Here is a 22,204-nt window from a genome sequence, read left to right on the forward strand (position 1 = left end):
CTTGGGCAGCAGCACATTAAGCTGTAAGGTTTGACATGGCATTTTCCATCAAAACCGCGTTAGAGTGCACTTCGCTTCCACGTCGAGGAGGACGGCGTTCTTGATGTGTTGCGGTAAGGACACGTTACCTGCTCCGGGTGCCCGCCGGGCGCTGGGGACAGGGCTGCGCTCCCTTCGGGAAGGAGCGCACGGAGCTGCCAAGGGGCCCGTGAGAGCGCCTTAAAATTTGCTTCGAAATGCGACGTTCTGCCTGAGAAGAGAAACGGTCGAGCTGCATCTCCGAGGGATAAGCGATGGGTTTTCCTCCCTGGCAACTTAGGCACGTCGGTCGGTAATGAGTCCTTCCTTCAGGCGCGAGTTGGACCACGGAGGCTCGGCAGAGCCTTTTTTTCCCCCTGAGAAAATGGGTATTTATCCCTCGATCGCGGCGCTGCCGCGGGAGGAAGAAGCAGCGTGGCGGGGGCAGGCCCCGCGTGTGCGGGGCGGGGGCCGCGGCGGGCGCCGCCGTCCTGCCGCGCTCCATCCGGGTCGGGGCTGCGGGGGGAGCGCCGAGCGCGCGGGGCAGGCCGGGAGCTGCCCATATCCGGGAAGCCCTCCGCGGCGGAGACACCGACAAAATGGCGGCACCGAACTGAGAGGCCCGTGGCGGCGGCGGCGGGCGCTGGCGGAGGGACCGAGGAGCCGCTGCCGGCATCGCGGAGGGCCGCGGCGGTTGTCGCTGCGCGGGCGGGGCCGAGCCGAGCTCCGCGCGTCCACGCCCGGGCTCGGGGCGCTGCCGCCGCCGCCTGCTCGCCGCAGGTAGGGCGGTTGTGCCGCGGCGGCGGGCTGGGGGCGGGAGGCCGAGGCGCGGCCGCAGCGCGGGGACGACAACGAGCCCTCTCCGCGACGGCCGACCGGGGGATCCTGGGGCTCTTTGCGCCTCGTCGGGAGCGGGCGGGACGCGGCCGCGGAAGACGGTGCCGTCTGCGGTCCCCCGCTGGGGCTTGGCGGCTCCGCAGGCGGCTTCTCGCCGGGGAACGGCCGCTCGGGGGGGCGCGGGACCCTCGCCCGGACACGGCACAAGGGCCCACCCGGCGCCGCCGCCCCTGCGGCCGGGGCTTGGGCGGCGCTGCGCAAGACCGGCCTCGGGTCGCGGCCTGGGGCCGGCTGGGCGGCAGGTGTCCCGGTGCCGTATCAGGGTCGGGCTGTTGGTGGTTGTGATGTGCGCAGCGCTCCCCCCGGCGCCGGGAGCCTCCTGGGCCGGTGGTCCTTGAGGCGCCGGGTCCTGCGGTGCTGCAGGAATTACCTTGGTACCTGCCAGCGCAGCTTACGCTTTGGTCCTCGGTGGCTGTCCCGCCGGTGGCCATAAAGATCGCTCTTGCGTGCTCTGGAAATAACTGCTGCTGCCGCCGAGAATAACTAAGAGTACGTTTGTACGTAAGAAGAGTTAGGTTAGGTTATGGTTGGACTCGGTGATCCTGAGGGTCTCTTCCAACTGAAATGATTCTATGATTCTATTCTATGAGCTGTATCCTGTTAAAGGAGATAGCAGAGCGTAAGAATGGAAACAAGCAGAGTGAATGCACAGTGTTCCCAGTATTCAGCCAGCCTCTGGTCATATGCAGCTCAGTCTTCGCTGACCATATGTGGTTGTGTTTATTTACTAATGTCAGGGTCCAGTTTTCTCCTCATCCTATGGAAACTTTTAGCATTGGAAATGCGTCCTTTGGCAGATTACTTTATGGCTCAGTGACCTGTTATCTGAAAAGCAGCTTCCTTTTGCCGGTTTGAACCAAGCTCCTACAAATTTAATGTCTCTCAAATTCTTGATTTTTTTTTTTCTTTTCCTAGCAATAAAGTGTTGTGATGATGTATAAAGTAAGTTATTAGAACAGGTACATGATAGCAAACCAAAATAGATTAATATGTGGCAATCAATGCTTAATTGGAAATATGAGTACTTGAAAGTACGCTTAAAACTTTTGGAGATAAGAAACATTACAGATCTATTACAAAGCGGTGTATTTTTTCCCCCAGAAAAACTTGGAACTCATTGACAGTTGCATGCATGTGTTTTCATTCAAATGCCTGTTTTTAAGTGCGGTTTTTCATGATTACACTGTAAAAAGATAAGTAATTTTTCTTCTGTACAGTTTCAACCTGTAGAGGAATATACTTTGTCCCTGTATGTTGAGAAGACAGGAAAAATACTTTTTTAACTGCTTTAGGGAAGCAGAGAACTTCATCAGTGGAAATAGCCACATTAGCAAACATCTATCGTTTATATTTAATGATACAAAATTGCAAGGGGGAGTAGATGTCAGTTCCCTTGGATACAGTTAGTGTTTGCTAGTTAGAAGTACAAAATTGAGGCAGGTTTCTTACTGAGCAGGCAAAACTTTCTTGCTTTAAAATATGTGTGAATGTCTGTAAGAGAAGGTGACTTTTGAATTTCGAGGTTTGTATATAAAGCATGTTGACCTGTAGTCAATGGTTATACTTGCTTTCTTGTACTTCATTAAACTGGAGGACCAACTTGATTGGGATTCTGAGCAATTAAGACTGTAGTGTCACATACACATCAAACTGCTATTAGCCAGCACTGCTGCCAAAAGAAACAACCCACCAAAAAACCCCTCTACTATTTATCTGGGTAAGTTCCTCAGCTTAATTCATTCTGTGTGTCCTTACAAACAGTTATGCTGGCGCTGGTAAGTGGTGGGAGATAAGTGGACTGTCTGGTTTACACTGGTAAAGATCTGCTTCTGTGAAAAATTTATGTGAAAGTGCAGCTTTATTTTCCAAGACTGCTTAGTCCATATCCTGTTGTGCTGCAGTTGCCAGCAAAATAATAGCTGTGAAACACTCACAGCATCCCTTGTCTTAAAGTTCTCAAAGCACTTTAGAAAGAAATGCAATTCTCTCTGTTTTCCATCTAAAGAGATTGGAGCACAAGTTGATTTTTTCCCCCTTGCACCCCAGGTGATAGACTCTAGGTCTCCTCATTTATGGTTTTAGTGTCTGTTAATTTAACTTTGATTTCTCTGAGAGGTGTTATATTTGTTTATCTCAGCCACTTGTGATGCGACCCTAAAGCGCATATTGAAATAGCAGGTGAAATGATGGTAAAATATGTAGATGCAAACCAACTGTTTTCTCCTGAATTCCAGGCCTTTGGGACTTATTAAAAGGAGTAACTCGTGTATGAACATTTCGTTCTCTTCTCATTGGTATTTGTCTGACACATGATCAATACCAACTGTTTTATCTAGATTCCCCTGCCAATGATGGACTAGCGATTACTCCTAATTTTGACTGAGTTGGAACAAATAATCTAGATCACTAAGCCTCTAAGATATCTAGCCTGGTTGTCCTATGTTTTGGGATGAGTTTATGCTGGAGGCTTCACTTTCCTGGAGGTGGTGATTCTCTCAAGTGTTAGTAGCATATATCCTTGCACTTGAGTATCCAACATGTGTGTTTTACTGAAGCAGGTCTCTTGGAAAGAAAAAGAGCATCCATAGCAAAACTAAATTATAGTAAAATGGTCCAAATATAGTTACTGGTTTTTCTTTGGAAAAAGTGGTTTTGACAAAGTATTTTCAACGTGGTCTTAAATATGACATGTTTTTAAACTGATTTTGAAAGTGGCCAGAATTAAATTACATTTAAATTGCTCTCATGCCATACTTTTTGCCGAATCTAGACTACTTAATACTTTGAGCAAAACCTAACTGTTTATTATTAAAATTCACTTACATGCCTGATGATCTTCTCCTTATTCAGTGAGCACTGAAGAATTGTATGCTACCAAACTGCAGGAAAAAAAGCTTTAATATAACTACCAAATTACGTTTATTTAAGGTTTCAAACCTGTCACAGGGCGAAGAAAGCTTGTGGGTGCAGTTATAGCACCTAAGATTTAGATAGTTCCATTAGAGAAATTATATTATTTCTTAAGTGGTTCTCTGAGGAGAATGGGATTAAGTGGGTGTCCCTTGTGTTTCTTTTTGCAGTCCATATCTATGTATTACTTCAAGCTTTCAGGTTTTATTTGTATATGGGTAGCATCTGTATTTGATTTATATAATGTGCATGTGTATTAGAGGGTTCTTTCTCCTATTAACTTCTTGTAATAGTCTTCCTCAATCACTGAATCATTAATTGATTTATGACAGTGCAAATATTGTAGAAGTGAAACCTGGATGACAAAAGAGTGACGTTTTTATAGACCGTATGAAACTTAGACACCTGTTTAATTCATGTCTAATATGAGAAACACCTACACACTGCTTTAAGAGACAAAAGATGCTTGCAGACATCTGAATCCTCAAAAATAATCCTTCAGAAAACTAGGAATGCAAATTTTTAACACTTTGAGAAACAGAAACAAGAAAATAAGAACATTTCAGTATTGGTATTGCTGTTAGACATTGTGTTATAGTAAAGGAACAGTGTGAGTTGAGCTTTATGGTTCTAGTTGCCTATGAAGAAAAGACAGTGCTAAAATATGTAAATTTTGTATCCTGCACTTAGTAACTGATCATCCTCTGTGGAGCATTAGAGACTTCAGAAGTTCTATTTTATGATACTCTGAAGAGGGAAATGCTATGTAACCTCTTCAGTGTTTCACCTTAGTTGCTCTGTCCTTTGCCATAACAGTGACAGTCTTACAGTACTAAAGAGTGCACAGCACAAATGGAGAGATTTGAGTTCTCTGCAGACACAGGGTTCTTCCCTGATGAGTCAGGACCTTCAAGATGCAAATGTCATTTATTTGTTTTTGGCAGAAAATTCTGTTTCTCTTACCACATGTCACAGCTATGCTTTCAGTGCATTTGATGCTGGAGTTGTTAAACAATTTTACAGTAAAAAAATTATATTTTATTTGTTTTCTTTCCCCTGCTTTTGTATTCCTTTATGTAAGATAAATTTTAAAATTACTTAACTATTGATGAATACTTGTTCAAGGAGACTCAAACTAAGAGACTGTGACAGCCTTAGGAAACTGAACCCCTAAATAGGTTTAAATGGCAGATGGTACAAGAGATCATAAAGTTGCATGCAATGAGCTAGGCAGGTGTTTACTTTGTACATACGTGACTGCTAAAGAATGGATAAAATCATGGTAATTATATACTCTCACTGGTGTACTTTGTACGTCTCAGTTCCATCTGTTAGTGGAGCTTGATGTCAGAATTGTTGAACAGCTTGAGTATCTGGTCCTTACTCTAGCTGAGTAGCAGAGTTGGCACCTTCAGCTGTGAAAGTGTTGATGGAGAGAATGTGAGTGGTGAACAGAGATGGCACCAGCGGAGACGTGTAGGGATGGGGCAGCGCACACAGCAGTTTGTGTCTGCTCTTGCAAGCCTTGTCCACCACACCAAGTCCCTCGTTGCTCTGTCCACATCCTTTGCAATTCAGGACTGTTCAGACTTGAGGCACCTAAAACATGTTCTTGTTAATGGACTGTTAGAAGTCCAGCACAGTTTGTAATTTAGGTTGAATAAGACTATCTGAAGAAGTTGCTTGGCATGTTTTTAATAACTGCGAAGGCAGTGCTGCATGTGAGCATTCCAGTGCCACCAGTGCTACATTGTGAACTCTTTTGCTGCTGTAGGTGTAATGGGATTTTCTCTGTTGTTTCGTTAACAGGGTAGCGTTTTTGGATTGTGACACACTCCAGCACTACAGGAACCACGATTTAACGGTGAAGAGCCACTGCTTTCAGAAGTTCTGAAACTACCAGCCAGTCTTCCTTGAATTTTGGTGTGTGCAAGTCCTTGGTGGAGGTTGCATATATAGATGTTTTCATGAAGAGAAGTGAGAAGCCAGAAGGTTATAGACAAATGAGGCCTAAGACTTTTCCTGCCAGTAACTATACTGGCAGCAGCCAGCAGATGCTACAGGAAATACGAGAGAGCCTCAGGAATTTACCTAAACCCTCAGATGCTGCTAAAGCCGATCTCAGCATGGGCAAAATGTTATCCGAAGATCCTAGACAAGGCCGAAATCCCCCCAAATTTGTAACATATCATAAAGTTTTGCAGGAGATAAGAAACTCGCTTCTGCCTTTTGCAAACGAAACCACCTCAGCTGTCAAAGGAACATCAGAAGTTAATCGACAAATGCTGCAAGACTTACAAGCTGCTGGCTTTGATGAGGTGAAATATTTTATTTTCAAGATTTGGTGTTCTGCTAACTGTAAAACTATTAGTACACATCGGAGGAGGCGTTAATCATGGAATCTTTGAAGAGCATATGATAAGCAAAATAGCTTCTTCAAAATCTGATAGGTTTCTAGTTAGGATGTAGTGAAACTGGTAATAATGGGGGATTAATAATGGATGATGATTTTGCCTCTGATACTCAATGGAATTTTGGATTGTGCTCAGTTAAAATATGTTGATAAAGTATGGCCATTCTAAATTGAAAGGGAGTACCACATATTTTGGAAATGAATTGTAATGAGCTTTTTACACCTATTGTGTATACAAACTCAAATTTTGTGGAGAAATAAATTTGACTATCCTTACTTTACGCCCTTTGTCAGACAGAGATAAAATAACAAGATACGTGACAGATCCAGTTGGAGAATGTTTTCTCTGTGGTATGCTCTCAAGACAAAAATATCGACTCTCTTGAAAACCTTGGCAATAAGTAATTATTCTGCTGTTATTTTCATTATAACAACAGAGAACTAAATTGTTCAATTTATTTTTTTAATTATTGACTAAACCTATTTCCATTCATTCATTTTAATAAGTGAAAGGAGTCTGAAAAGTGTTTTCCGGGAATAAAAAATTAATACACTTATAGGTCCCATGTTTTTACTGGGATTTGCACATCAAAGTAGATTACACCTGTAATTTTCAGGCCTTCTCTGTAAACCTGAGTACAAAAGCAGGTTTAAGCAAAAAAGCAAACCAATCATCTTTCCAAAGGAAAAAGTTCCTGTTACTACAACAGGGATTGCCTTTGCAGGAGTGCACTGCTTGCAGTAGTGACCAGCTCAGGAGTTCTGCTGGCTGTGATGCTTTGATATTTATGGAGAGATCTACCTCTACCAAGAGGAAGCTTCTCCAAAACTACTAACTGGCTTTTCCTCAGCAACATCCCAGTGTCAGGTGCTCATTGTGGTTTTACATGTTCCTTTTGCTCACTCAGATACACAGCCCAGGCTGTGTTTTCAGTAAGAATGAAAGGATTTTACGATGATAAGTTATTTTGTAATACTTTCCTCCTGGTCTGTGGTTTGTTGCTGAGGTTGTGGTGGGTTTTTTTTTTTTGGTTGTTGTGTGCTTGTGGGGTTTTTTGTGGGTTTATTTTGGTTGGTTGGGTTTTTTTGTGATTTTTTTTTTTGGTTGGTTGGTTGGTTGGTTTGGGATTTGTTGTTTGTTTGTTTTAAGTAGATCAGTTCTCAGATCCATTTTTACAGATTGAACCTGCAGTCATTTTTGCAAACTGAGGAATGATATGTGGCTGAATAATAAACTAGTAACGTATCTTAAGTTAGTATTTTTGTTGGATCCTTTGTCTTGAAGCCTTTTGCTCCTACCCTTTGTTCTTGGATACAACTGAGAATTCCCAGGACACTTTTGGTTGTATGGACCTTTTTTCAGGCACGGTGCCAGCATCAGCCATTTCTACCATGTGTTAACCCACAATTGTGTTGCCACAATAGTCCATATGGCATTGGCTCGTGAACACCACCAGGAACAGATACAGCTGAAGTAGGAAAGCATTTTTCTTGGTGGAGGGGTATTCAAGACATTAAGTAGGAATGAAATGAGAATATATTTTGAGCTAGGATTGTTTTATGGACTGGATCATAGCTGGAATGTGTTGGCCAGCTGTAAGTGGCTAATTTTACCTTTTTGTTATTATTTTTGTTGTTGTTATTATCATATTGGATGTCATAAATGTTCTGGTAATTCTTCCCACCCCCCAAGTAGTAGATATTATTTAGTCTTACAGCTGAACAGATAGATAAACATCTATCAGTATCAGGTGTATATATAGGCTGTGTGTATATATAACATACATGTAGATAGTAATACATATATGTATAGTAATTATGGGAGAACACAGTTCATTGTTTTTGCTTTTTAAAAAAAAACCACCCTAAATAGCTTATAGGAAATCTCTCTTGCTTATTATTAATGTGATTCAAGTGCAGTCATTGTATGTTCTGTGTAAGGTGATACTCTTCAAGAGATTGAATACTTCATGTCACATAAGTGACTAAGGTGTTTGTTCTTCAGTTAGAGGGGAGAGAGATCCTTTGGCTCTTACTCAGGTGCTCTGGTTATTGGAGAGGGAACCAAATTTCATCTCTTAAAATATTACTCATTCTGTACTTTGAGGGTCTATACGTCTTTATGGCTTGGTGATGTGAACTTGTAGGTTTAGGTTTATATATTGTATAATTACTTGCTAAAAAGACAGTAAATTTGGGTTTTAAACTAATTAACGAGAAAATTAGAGTTGATAGGTAGAAATGAACAATGGGTCCTATAAAAGTGTATTCAAATTGGAAATTAAATGCTCCGGACAACATAACCTTCTGCTTGCACAATAATCAAATAGCATACTGGTGCTGAAAAGGTATGTTTTGCAACAGGTCAGTCTTGTTTATAATAGTAGAAGTCTTTGCAGACATAACTGTGTCATGAAGGAGCTATGAGATCGAAAGTTGTGTCTGCTTTTTCCAACAATGTCAGCTGGTCTGTAGACACTGCAGCAACCTTGTATGTATTTATTTTAAAATCCTTTTTTAAGGTTCTGCTCAATTAACCAAATTTAATTATTGTTTCTGAAGGCTGTTTGTAATTTTGTATGTTTGTAGTGTTAAAAATATACACAGGCATGGTGAATTTGACATTGATACTGACTACTTCCCATCTGAGCCCTCTTTGATGTCCCATTGATTTTTAGTAGGAGATGAATGCTATAGTATGTAGGTAACCTGTTCAAATATAATGTGAACTGAAATGATTGCTTTGATATGACAAAGTATGTCTGTAACAAATCACTGAAGACGTTGTGCTTAATTACAGGGAGTTATGCTGTGGATTTGTTTCAGGCTCAGCTGCACAAATCCCGTGCAATATAACTGGGAGAGCAATGCCTGACTTTTAACTACCTCTGAAATTGTGCCTCTGTTGCCTGAGCTTGGTCTTGTGCAAGTCAGTGGAAAAACCACTGGTCCATAGTGTATTTTCCATTGACAGAGCTGGGATTGGCCATCAGATCAAAACTTGTGTTTGAACTTCTAAGAACACAGAGCCTTGAATCTATTGGCAGAAATTCTGTTACTTTCATGGTAATGTTGTCTTCATCACAAAGAATTCTTAGGTAGAAACTAATGGATGTTTGTTGACAAAAAGTCATGCCAAGTTGAAGGAAAATTATCAAAAGCCAAACTTCCGAATTTCACATTGGGTATCTTTCATAGAATGACTTAGTTTGGAAGGGACCTCTGGGCGTCGTGTAACTAGATGTTACCTGGGTAGTGTATATAAGCAAACTGTTTGTACGAATAGCAAAGTGACAAGATTTACATCAAGCTACAGTGCTTCAACACATCAACTTTTTTTTTTTTTCCTTAAGATCCAGACTGTATTAGTGTTTTGGAGGATGCGTTGTGGAGAAAAGAATTTAAAATTAGTTTTAAATTGTTTGAGAGAAGTCAGTCATGTACTTTGGTAAAATTTCTGGAGGATATTTGGCTAAATAACCATGATGTTTGGTATTTTTGTCACTTTCTTGTAATTTATTTTTTTATATAATTTTCTCTTTAGGATATGGTTATACAAGCTCTTAGACAAACTAACAACCGCAGTATAGAAGCTGCCATCGAATTTATAAGTAAAATGAGCTACCAGGATCCTCGTCGGGAACAGATGGTTGCAGCAGCAGCAAGACCTGTAAACGCAGGTATGAAACCACCAGGTAGGTGTATCCATAGTAACTCAGTAACTCACTGAGTGTATTCTTAATAGCTGAAAAACGTAAAATAGCAAATTCCTCGTTCGTGTGCTCGCAGTGAAACGGAGAAGATGTTGAGATACAGTTTTTTGCTTTTAAATATAATGCTGTATCGTGTAATTCTTCTGAAAGATAGGTGCATTTGACATGAATTTCTTAAACATTTCTTTTTATAACTGCATGGTTTTAGTATTGTATGTAAGTATTTTATACGAGGAATGGCATTAAGATCTCATTTCAGTAATTTTTGTCCCTCATTAGTGTGATGCTCATATTTTATTCTCAGTGTCAGGTGCCATTTACAAGTCAGTTGTGAGCACTGAATTCTTATTTTAATTTTTTGTCTCTTTTCCCACACTCTCCCACACAACAGCACAGTATATATGTGTACTCGTGTATATATATTATTTGTGTGTGTGTATATTTATAAATCATATGGCTACAATATTTGTATTTTAGGATGTCCTGTTTCAAGATCCCTCTCTATACTTAATTTTATGCTTGCTTCCAGATTTTGTTGGCTTGGTTTTTTAAGGCAGACTTTGTTTTTGTAGAAGTTAGGGGACAGCGAATAGCTTTAGTAACAACAGAGTCAGAATTTAGCTACTTGCTGTTATTGCGCTCAACACGCAAGCACGCTTTTAATACATCTCTATTTTATTTTATTTTTTTAGCAGGTTTTAGTAGCATACACCTAGACAAACAGTAACTTTCAAATGCAGCACAATACTGAACTTCTGTTTGACTGAAGTTGAGCGCTGGGCTGCTAGCCCTGTAAAGTTACATTTTAAATCAACCATATAGGTACAAGGAAGAATTAGTAGTTAAGAGTAGCAAAGTACAGCATGATTTTCATTTAGTCTGTGAAGCACTGTTAGTTGGTGCTTTTATGAAGCTGCTGGCTTAATGGCATAATTCATTGTTACTTGCATAGATATAGTAATTAACACATTACTGAAGATACAGTGACTTGCAGCAGTTACAGTACTGTGTGTTTTTACAAGTGTCACAGTAATAACATTATAAAAAGCACAGTAAGACCGCATGCACTGTCAGATTCTTGCGTATTATTTTGTTTATATGATGCAAAATAACATCTGTAAATATATTGTAGAGTTTGTCTCTGTAAGTTTTACTTTTAGATGGTTTTAATTCTTGCCTCGATGCAACACTTTTACCCATAAAGATATGACTTTAAAAATTGAAGTACTTAATCAATTTCGCATGCAAGGAATACAACAATTTTAGTTGAACTGTGTGCATACAAGGGTGTAAGCGGGCTGTTCAATTTTACAGCATTCAGTTAAGTTTTAGTTTAAGAACACTTCATTTATTGTAAGTGTTAAACTGGAAGGCATAGCAACATGACTAAACCTATTTTTCTGCGCTATTGGTTTTTTTTGTGTTTGTACTGAACACATCTTCTGAGAGTTGCTTGTATGCATGATTAAAAATACGTAGTATGACCAATAATTTTGCATATTATTGTTTTCCATTAAACACTGAGTGCATCTGTAACTGAAGCAAAATGCATCTTCAGGAAATTGATTTCTAAAAGGTGTGATACTATAATTTCATAGCATCTTTTTTCCCTTATACTGTGTACTGAGCATATTAACCTCAGCATGCTTTGTATTACTAGACAGATCAAATTTTCACGTGAAGCACAGTGGATTATGCTGTGTCGGAGAATTCCCATCTGATTTCTGTAGTAATTAATGCAGAAGAATAAAATATTCAAAGCCGTAAATAGAAATAATTTCTAATAATATAAATGCTGTGTCTTCTTCTTGTAAAAGCAGGGACTGTACAGCAATCAGTTAACCGCAAGCAGAGCTGGAAGGGTTCTAAGGAGTCCTTGGTTCCTCAGCGGCATGGCCCTTCCCTGGGAGATGCTGTAGTTTATCGCTCAGAAAGTCCCAGCTCTCAGCCTGACGTAGGAAGGCCGTTATCTGGATCCGGCATTGCAGCATTTGCTCAGGCTCATCCTGGCAATGGACAGAGAGTGAATCCCCCGCCTCTCCCGCAGATCAGGAGCGTCACTCCTCCTCCTCCACCTCCTCGAGGACAGACACCCCCTCCAAGGGGAACTACTCCTCCACCTCCTTCCTGGGAACCAAACTCTCAAACAAAGCGTTACTCTGGGAACATGGAGTATGTGATCTCCCGTATTTCTCCAGTGCCACCAGGAGCGTGGCAGGATGGTTATCCACCTCCACCTATGAATCCTCCACCCATCAATTCTTCCACGCAGGGTCAGAGAGGTATGAGCGCTGTCCCCATTGGCAGGCAACCAATCATCATGCAGAGTTCTGCCAATAGCAAATTCAGTTTTCCCTCAGGAAGAGCTGGAATGCAAAACGGCAGTTGTCAGGCAGAATTCATAGTTCACCAGAACGTGGTGTCTGGGAACTCAGTGAGTCGCCAGCCACCCCCGTACCCCATGAATCCAACTAACAGGCAAAGTCCCACAGCACTACAGATGCAGGCAGGAGGATCTGCTCCTCCTTCAGCATACACCAATGGGAATCTTCCTCAGGCAATGATGGTGCCAAGTAGAAATAGTCACAACATGGAACTTTATAATACAAATGTAGCTGGAATACCTGCATCTTGGTCACAGCCTTCCCCTGTGCAACCGCAGTCATCACCTGGCAATGGGCATGACATACCCACGTGGCAACCCAGTGTTCCCGTGCGGTCAAATTCTTTCAACAACCATCATGGCAACAGGCAGAGTCACTCTAGCAGCTCTCAGCCTTCGGCTACAACAGTAACTGCTATAACACCAGCTCCCATTCAGCAACCAGTGAAAAGCATGCGGGTGTTAAAACCAGAGCTACAGACTGCCTTAGCGCCCACGCACCCTTCCTGGATGCCACAGCCAGTGCAAACCGTTCAGCCCATTCCCTTCTCTGAGAGTCCGTCTACAAATATGGCAGTTATGGCTCCTGTTGCAGAGGCTCCAAATTACCAGGGTCCCCCACCACCTTACCCAAAACACTTGTTACACCAGAATCCCTCTGTTAATCTGTATGAGACAGGACCCAAGCTCAACAAAGAGGAACCACCTGTTTTATCTAAGGAGGATGAGAATGAAAGGAATTATGAATGTGTTGATTCAACAGATAAGGAAAAGAAACAAATTACAACATCGCCCGTTCCTGTTAGAAAAAACAAGAAAGACGAAGAAAGAAGAGAGTCTCGCATTCAAAGCTATTCCCCTCAAGCCTTTAAATTCTTCATGGAGCAACACGTGGAGAATATACTCAAGTCACATCAGCAGCGCCTGCATCGGAAAAAACAACTGGAGAATGAAATGATGCGGGTAAACTCTTTCTTCTTTCTAATTCCATGCCTAGAACTGTTCCTGTATTAATTTTAAGAAATATGTCTTAATTGTAGAATGTTTAAATAGTACAGATAAATAGAACATTCTGGCATATTATAGTATTGAAGTCTATTTTTAGTTTTTGTGTTTGAGATGTGGCAAGTTCTTCGTTCTTTTGTTTACGTACTTTGTTGTCTTAGAAAATTTTTTTAAGTAAGATTTTTGCATCTCTAAATGTAGTTCATCTGGCTTATGTATGATAAGGCAGGAGAAGCAAAATCATTGTTGCATGAACTGAGATTTAACTACAGGGCTCATAACTTTTTGTTACAGGTTCTAGTTAATCCTGATGTTTGAGTGAGTTATACGCAATATTTTAATAATTTTTTTTTAAAAATAAACACCGCAGGTACAAGCAGGGACAACTGGTAGGCTGGTTAGTGTGTTTATATAGTCACCCAAACAGTGATACCTTTTATATTCTGCAGGTAGTTTCCACTAGCGATAGGGTTTTTTAAGTTCAAATCCAAAAATCAGTATTTAAAAGTTAGATTTGAGTTAGAATGAAAGAGATGTGGTAACTTTTGCCTAAGTATTTTATAATCCAGGCTGTACAAGTATCTATTTAAAACAAGGGGCGATTGAAAGGGATAGTGAGTGATTCTTCACCGTAAGGTTGGGGAGGCACTGGAAGAAGCTGTCCAGAGCAGCTGTGGATGTCCCATCCTTGGCAGTGTTCAAGGTCAGGCTGGATGAGGCTTTGAGCAGCCTGGTCTATGGAAGATGTCCCTGCCCATGGCAGGGGGGTTGGAACCAGGTGATCTTTAAGGTCCCTTCTAACCCAAACCATTCTATGAGTAAAAACCAGACATCAACACAAACATGTAAAATGAACTTCTTTGTGGCTACATGAAGTCAGTGGTCTATTTCTAGGATTCCAGTGTTGTACTAAACCAAATCAAAAGGGTAAAAACTGGAGCCGATGTATACATGTGTCTTTTTCAAAAGAGAAAATAGTGAAAAGTAATGAAATAAAGATTTGCAGAAATGGAAATTTGAGATGTATTATTTCTATATATTTCTTAACAATTGTAGTTGAAATTTTGACAGAAGTGTAATGTACCTTTTAATTTATTCTGTGAAATAATGTATTTGGCTTATGCCACTTTCTTCAATTGCTATTTTTTAAATCCATGTTTTCTTACTCTGAAAATTCTTACTGTAAGCTGTAGTGTTTTATAAGTGTTTGCTTAATCACAAATATGTAAATGTTAGCAAGATTTCCTGGAACTCTTTCTAGATCTTTATTCTTAGTCTTCTCTCTTTCCTTTTCACTTCCACTAACAGCTGATTTAAACTGTTAAGGTGTGGGAAGCTTTCCTGAACTCTGTAGCCTCCATCCCTGTGTAGACAAGTAAGATTCTGGAGCAACAGTATTTATTAAGAATAGCATGATCCCTCTTTACAGGGCTTTGCATGCAATCCTGCATCAAAATTAAGCATGAATTTATTTTGACTACTTTTAAGTACTTAAATGTTAGATTATAATTAATGTTGATTTGCAAACTTCACTTTCCCTTCTTACTGTGTTGTGTTCCATGGTATCGCAAGCATAAGTATTACTTATATGAAAGCACTGATATAACTTTTCTTGATATTTTCCCCGTGCATTTAAAGCACCCTAGTAAATGTCTTTTCTTACATGAAATGTAATTTATAATATTTGTACTAGGTTTGAAGTTGGGATGCTTAAATATAGGCTGAAGGATGCAAAATGTGGTCTTACGCTGCAGCAGACCTCTCCTTTTTCATGAGAGTATAGGAGAGGAATCCCACAACAGTGAAGTGTATTTTGGGTCTTCATGAGAAGAAAAAAGGGAAGTTTAGGGGGATTAAACAAGTATTGAATCCCTTCCTTTCTCCCCTTTGGTAGGAATTTTGAAAGGGAAAAAAAATAGAATGCATCGCTACCTTCACAGGATGCTGTATTTCTAGCATAGGTGACGTATTTCTATCCTATCAGGTTTCCTGGAGAATAGAGTGGAGCTGTCTCAAAAATACTTAATTTAGATATATGAATTTGTCCAAGGGTTATGATAGATGTTTTTTCTGCGAAGAGAAACTTAACTCATTATTTAAGGCAGAGCAAGATGAGAAGGGAGCAAAATGAAAGCGAATTGTGTGATATCATAGAACAATTCAGGAAGCTTTCCTGTCTGGCATTGACAAGAAATAATTGGAGGCGTATGTGCATGAGTTTTGTGCAGCTGACAATGCAGGTTAGTTTTTGGTAAATGCTGGAGCTGAGGAAAGCTCTAGGGAAATACAGCAAAGCGGAGAGTGATCAGTTTATGATTAACATTTGTTTTAGTGGATGGCATAGGAAAAACCGAAGATGGGCTGGGGGAAGACATAACAAATTGTTGTACTTGGGCTGTTTTTTGTAACAAAACTGTTAGGATGCAACAAATAGAGAGCAGGAACTAGAAGGTAAAGCTACCAGGGTTTTGGAGACTATTGGCATGTCTTGCGGTGATTAATTACTGTATTGGGTCTCACTCCTTCTAGGGTTTTGTTGCCATCTAGGTTATGTTCCGTGCCAGTTTTCTAACTGATCGGTGGGGTTCAGTTTGGGTGTAAGTGAGGCTGTACTGAAGCACACTTCATGGTTCAGATGGGACTTGAGAAGGTGGCCTACCGTTCTCTGAACATTAATAGGGTCAGGTCTTCTTGACATTTGTAAGTCTTCGAAAATCCCTCCTGCATTGAAGTGTGCCTTAAGCATGTTTATTCACAGAAGACTTGAGATGTTTCTGTCCTGGAAGACAATACCTGAGTATTCCTGCAGTAATGTGTTGAGAAAGAAAATTTCTTGATTCAGAGTAGGGAGTAATAGTCCTAACTACTACCTATCTGATGTCAACAAAAATTTTCTCAAATTTGAGACAGCCTTCTCCATTTAAATCCTACCGAATTGATATTTCTTGTGAAGTTTGTTTGGATACACAAGCGTTTTGTATGCATTTTCCTAATTGCATCTCCTTTGGATCTGTTTTTGTTATGATGCCTGTAAGAAGGTTCCTGTGTTCTAACAGTATTTTCTTTAATAGGTGACATATAGTATCCTGAGAGCATTTTTAAGACACTGAATGATATCTAATTGATCTTTTACCTTGCCTTTTTTCTCAGTCACGTCTCTCATATTTTGTTTCAAGTTATGTTGTAAGTTAGGCAAAGTAGAAGTCATCTATTAACATGTAGTTTATACAGGCCTAGACTAGTGGTTACCTAATCCTGATGATGGTCCTGAGTACTGTTATGCAGACAGTGTCTTAAACATTTGAAGCATTAAGGCCATGGAGGCAGCAAGATTTGGTATCAAGAATTGATCAGATTTGACAGTAAGAACCTGAAAACTTGCAGAATAGTGCTTGAGTAACAGTTGTGATGTTTGTAGGGATTCAATTTGGCCAGGTTCAGTTTTATGATCAGAATGTCCAGGGAAAAATAAGGGGATATACTTCAGGGCGAACTTGGAAATCATTGCTGTAGGATGGTGACTTCAAGCCAGCTAGGCAGATAAATTAATTGAGATGCTATGAAAAAGGGAGTATATCAGATCTTGAAAATGCTGACAGAAGACAAAAGAAGGAATGAACATCAAGCTATGTGGAGGTGGTGTCACAGAGAAGAGTACAAAAAATTAAAGAAATATTCTGAATGGCACTTTAAAGGAGTTGAAGCCAGCAAAAATACACTAGGAGGAACCTGGGTTGGAATATGTCAAGAATGCCCAGAGTGGTTCTTGTAGATAAGGGTTTCCATGCTGTAGGTGATGAGTAACATGGGGCCTTTGAGTGTTTCAGCTGTCAGAATGTTAGTGGCATTGACCAGAACACTGGGGATGTTCAGTCAAGATAGGGGTGTGTATGTAGATGGGAGCCAAGAGGTGATACGGTGGGTAGGAGTGAGCCACTTCAAAGGAATTGCTCTGCTCAGCTGGTTGGTATAGAGAGTGGAGAGCAGGAGAGAGAGTGTGACTGAAGTCCTGTTAGAAAGCGGTGAGTTACGTGATAAGAGGGAAGATCAGGTCTTGGCTTGTGGCAGAGGCAGGTGCTTGGTGTGGGTGGACGGTAGGAAGCAGTGCTATGTGGGTCTGGTTTGTGTTGCTATGAAAGGAAGTATGAGAGTGAGAGAGTCTCATAGTCCCTCCTGCAACTGGAATTCCTCTGACATGGTCAGGATGTTAGTGACTTCTGCTCTAGCCAGTCTAGGGAGTGGAAGCCTTTCCCACAATAGCTCCTTAGTTAGCCCTCAGCAACTTACTGCTCCTGGGCACCTCTTGGCTTTCTTTAGCTTTGTAAAGAGAATCGGGGAGGCAGTTGATGCACACTGTTACTCAGATAAGTATTATCTGCAGTGTTTTTTATCAGTAGTTTTTAAATTACCCTTTCTTTCCTGGAGAACATAGTCCCTTCTCAAGAACCTTCTGGTGCATGGCACCTCATGCATTTTGCTGTTGAAAGTGATCACGTTTTGTTTTGTATCACTCCTGTATGTTTTCATAGAATCCTAATGTGTAAATTTTTTAAAAAGGCAAAACAAAACCCCTTAAAGTATTGTTTCCCATGCTGTATATAAGTATTTGGTTTGCTTTGCCTAAGCCTTGTCATTATAAGATCAGCACCAAAAATTAAGAGTACTATTCACTCTTTGGATTTAATTCTGTTTGCTGCACAGGTTGGATTGTCACCAGAAGCCCGAGATCAAATGAGAAAAATGTTGTGCCAGAAAGAGTCTAATTATATTCGACTAAGAAGAGCTAAAATGGACAAGTCGATGTTTGTAAAAATTAAAACCCTGGGAGTTGGTGCATTTGGAGAAGTTTGTCTAGCCAGAAAAGTGGATACTAATGCTTTATATGCAACAAAAACTCTGAGGAAAAAAGATGTACTGCTTAGAAATCAAGTTGCTCATGTTAAAGCTGAGCGGGATATCCTTGCAGAAGCAGATAATGAATGGGTGGTTCGCCTGTACTATTCATTCCAAGATAAGGACAATTTGTACTTTGTGATGGACTACATTCCAGGAGGTGATATGATGAGTCTCCTAATTAGAATGGGTGTCTTTCCAGAAAATCTGGCACGGTTCTACACAGCAGAACTGACTTGTGCAGTTGAAAGTGTTCATAAAATGGGCTTCATCCACAGAGATATTAAGCCTGACAATATCTTGATAGATCGTGATGGTCATATTAAATTGACTGACTTCGGGCTCTGTACAGGTTTTCGATGGACCCACGATTCAAAATACTACCAGAGTGGTAAGAGAAATATAAAAGGTTTATTTGTTACTTTGTTGACTTGTCATTCTTTGCAAGGAATTAAATAATAAATTAGTAGAAAGATGACTGTGCTGTTTCCTTTCTGAATTATAACACGTCTAAAAATATGTCTGCACACCACTCAAATTATAGAAAGCAGTGTTTAGTTAGGGAGAGTTTTTAAGTGTGAGCATTGATTGCTTAAGGACAAGGAATGAGCTCTGCTGCTCTAAGTTTGTCTCTCTAGTGGCTTCTGAAATTTGGAGACAGAAAATCACAGTGGTAGCAGGATAATTACATAAGCAACAACCCTAACTCTGTTTTGAAGATAGGACTGATGTTTCAAATGTAGTTGTTCTTGAAAACTCTGCCACAAGTTCAGAGTCTCATGTACTTCCTTTTAGTGTAAACTATTGATTTCTGAGAAAGGTTTAAGTAGGCTTTTAAAAATCCTACTTGATTACTTAAAACAACAGTTAGAAAAAATAGCAAAAAATGTCAGAGTTCTGAAAGTGGTAAAATACAGATTTTGTAATAACCAATTTTTAATTTAAAAAAATAAAAACATAACCTTCAAATCCAAATTTGAATGTACTTTTAACTTGTCTTTATAAAAATATTATGTATCTTAGACCAGACCGTTACATAGTCTCTGGAGAGAAATTGAAGATTTAAAATCTGATTTTATTTTTTGATGCTTTAAATATTTTTTTTCTGTTTACATAAGAGCAAGAACAATATACATCCTTTTCCCCCAATGTGATTATGTTTAGGAAAAACTGAGAAAAAATCAAACTTGATACTTTCTCATAGTTATGTCAAAAATTAACTTAAAAAACCAATGTCCTCAAAAGTTGGTATTTTGTATCATAAGCAAAAAATCAAAATCCTGATGTTGATGATCTTTTGAGCTCTCAAATTGTGTGTTGAAACAGATTGTCTTATAACAAGAGATCTTAATAGATAAAGAAAATTTTGTACTAGTTAAGAACTAAAGTAATCTTCCTGAATTTTGGCATCTTTCTCACTCAATTATAGGTGATCATGCACGTCAAGACAGTATGGATTTCAGCAATGAATGGGGTGACCCAGCAAATTGCAGGTGTGGAGATCGGCTGAAGCCACTTGAACGCAGGGCTGCACGTCAGCATCAGCGCTGTCTGGCCCATTCCCTTGTTGGCACACCCAACTATATTGCGCCAGAAGTATTGTTACGAACAGGTAATGCGTTTGTGTACTGTAATCTCGCTGCAAAGTAACTGATATTCAGTTTGCTTCATCTTTCTTACACTGCCAAATTTCCCAAGTATATAATATTTTAGCAAAAAATAAATGGTTGTTAATATGGACATTTTAAACAAGTATTTAATAGAATTCTCTTGTAAACCTTTTTTTTTCTTAGAAATACAAGATTAAAATTGTACTAAGGCTTTGACTACCTTGTTTTGACTTCATTTCAGGTTACACACAGTTGTGTGACTGGTGGAGTGTTGGAGTGATTCTCTTTGAAATGTTAGTGGGGCAGCCTCCATTTCTGGCACAGACACCACTGGAAACACAAATGAAGGTGACTTTAAAAGCATTGTATTAACAGTCTGAAAAAGCAGGCTTGAAATTTACATAGTCTTTCTAATTTGCAATGGAGTCAAAGGTGGTGTTTGAGAGTGCTGCTCTATCCAGGCATGTTACAAACTAACAAGATTTTGAACTTTACTGTGGCAGCGCACTTAATTTGTAAAGGGACTTCAAGGATCACGTTCTTTTATCTGGTCATACAGTAAACACGCCAACTAAAAATCACCTTTCAGATCTCAGGTGTTCCCTTTCACTTTCTGTACCCGTTCCAGTTATTTCCACTTTTTTGCCTTCTTCTCTTCCAGTATCTGGGTATTATTTTCCCACTGCTTAGTTTCTGTGTCCACTTACCTGCACAGGGTTGCCTTTGGTAATGTACCTGCAGGTGCTCAGCACGTAAAGGCAGAGGAGCAGCAGGTGACCCTGGCTGCTCAGAGTTACTGGCAGCTTAAAGCCACTGGTCTTTTCCTTCCTGAGAACCAACTGTTTCAGAGAAACCACTAGGGCAATCTTCTGCAGGCTGCAAATGCAAAAATGCAAAACTGCATTCAGCTTGCAACATATTAGTTGGCTCAAATGCAGTGCACTGGTTTTTTTTGGTTTTGTTTTTTTTTTTTTTAATCTGTTCATCTTTCCAAATAAAATTCATTCACCTTCCCCTCTTTTTAAGATTTTGCCTAATCTCAGGTTCCAGGCACTAGTTTTTGTGGTATCTTGTTAGGTTACAGCAGGGGAGTTCTGTGCCAGACTCTAGTTTAAATCTGGAATGTGAATAAACTTTACCTGGATTTTGCCAGATTTCCAGACAAAACATTCCTTGTATTTCTGAAAGAGCAGTTTCATGTTTTCTCCTCTCTGGTGCGCAAAGACTTAACGTGTTGAATAATTCCATTGTGGCTGTTTGGTTTTGTTTGGTTTTTTTAAATTTTCACTATATTTTTTCCTTTTTATGAAATTGTAAACAGAATTAACACCTCTTTTTGCTTTAAAGGTTATCAACTGGCAAACTGCACTTCACATTCCACCTCAAGCTAAATTGAGTCCAGAGGCCTCCGACCTTATTATTAAACTCTGCCGTGGGCCAGAAGATCGTTTAGGCAAAAACGGTGCGGATGAAATAAAAGCTCATCCATTTTTTAAGACAATTGATTTTTCAAGCGATCTACGGCGGCAGTCTGCTTTCTACATTCCCAAAATTGCTCATCCTACGGATACGTCAAACTTTGATCCAGTTGATCCAGATAAATTGTGGAGTGATGATGATAAAGAAGGGAACAGAAATGATACACTTAATGGGTGGTACAAAAATGGAAAACATCCTGAACATGCTTTTTATGAGTTCACCTTCCGAAGGTTTTTTGATGACAATGGCTACCCATACAACAATCCAAAGCCCATTGAGTATGAGTATGGTAGTTCCCAGAACTCAGAACAGCAGTCAGATGATGATGATGATGATGATGATGATGAGCAGGCAGGTAGAGGGCTTAAAAATCGTGACCTGGTTTATGTTTAGTAGAGAAATAAAGATGAAAAACTAAGTAAACTTATTTTGCAGCTGCAAATTTTGAAAAGTCTATTCTCTCAAGAGAATTGAGAGAAGATTGCTAAATACATACCTGCCTTTTTTTTTTTTATTAAACACTAAGAAAATCGTGTCTTCTGTTTCCCTCTGTGTACGTTTTGTTTCCCCAGAATACAGAGAAATCCTTCTCAAATATTAATTTATTCCAGCATTGTTAATTGTTTAATTTAGAAGAGATTTGATGTTAGGTGAAAAAAAAAAATCACTTGAATTTTGTTATCTGTTCTTTGTACTCTAAGTACTCAAAATAGGAAATAGTGATTGTTATTTTTTTCCTAAAATGATGCCTGTTATCTATTTGTACATATACTGAATAATTTTAGAAAATGAAGCTCTTCTCCAGAATTTTAATGACAGTTTTTCCTTGCAATGACCAAATATTACATCTGCTTTACACTAATAAAGCTCTCTGATACAGCAA

General features: G+C 39.8%; 1 protein-coding gene across 4 annotated transcripts; it reads left to right on the forward strand.

Annotated features, from left to right (window-relative positions):
• The first annotated feature begins 597 nt into the window (after nt 1-597).
• Nucleotides 598-22,204, forward strand: LATS1 (large tumor suppressor kinase 1). Of its 4 annotated transcripts, none has more exons than XM_065631240.1 (8): nt 598-798; nt 5,635-6,143; nt 9,783-9,933; nt 11,769-13,297; nt 18,041-18,623; nt 19,662-19,844; nt 20,084-20,190; nt 21,190-22,204. In XM_065631240.1, exons 2-8 carry the CDS (start codon nt 5,793-5,795, stop codon nt 21,712-21,714), a joined length of 3,429 nt encoding a protein of 1,142 aa, XP_065487312.1. In that variant the 5' UTR covers nt 598-798; nt 5,635-5,792; the 3' UTR covers nt 21,715-22,204. The 4 variants fall into 4 exon arrangements, with proteins under 4 accessions (XP_065487312.1, XP_065487313.1, XP_065487314.1 ...); XM_065631241.1 differs by having other exon boundaries at nt 11,772-13,297; XM_065631242.1 differs by having other exon boundaries at nt 9,783-9,918.

Source organism: Caloenas nicobarica, chromosome 3, assembly GCF_036013445.1.
Source record: "Caloenas nicobarica isolate bCalNic1 chromosome 3, bCalNic1.hap1, whole genome shotgun sequence".
In the NCBI taxonomy this organism is placed as follows: Eukaryota; Metazoa; Chordata; class Aves; order Columbiformes; family Columbidae; genus Caloenas; species Caloenas nicobarica.

Excerpts from the sequence above, each read along its gene's own strand:
- LATS1 (XM_065631240.1), top strand. The coding sequence starts at position 5,793 with ATGAAGAGAAGTGAGAAGCCAGAAGGTTATAGACAAATGAGGCCTAAG. Across the intron at positions 9,934-11,768 it reads CGCAGGTATGAAACCACCAG|CAGGGACTGTACAGCAATCA; the intron begins GTAGGTGTATCC and ends TTCTTGTAAAAG. Across the intron at positions 20,191-21,189 it reads CACTGGAAACACAAATGAAG|GTTATCAACTGGCAAACTGC; the intron begins GTGACTTTAAAA and ends TTTGCTTTAAAG.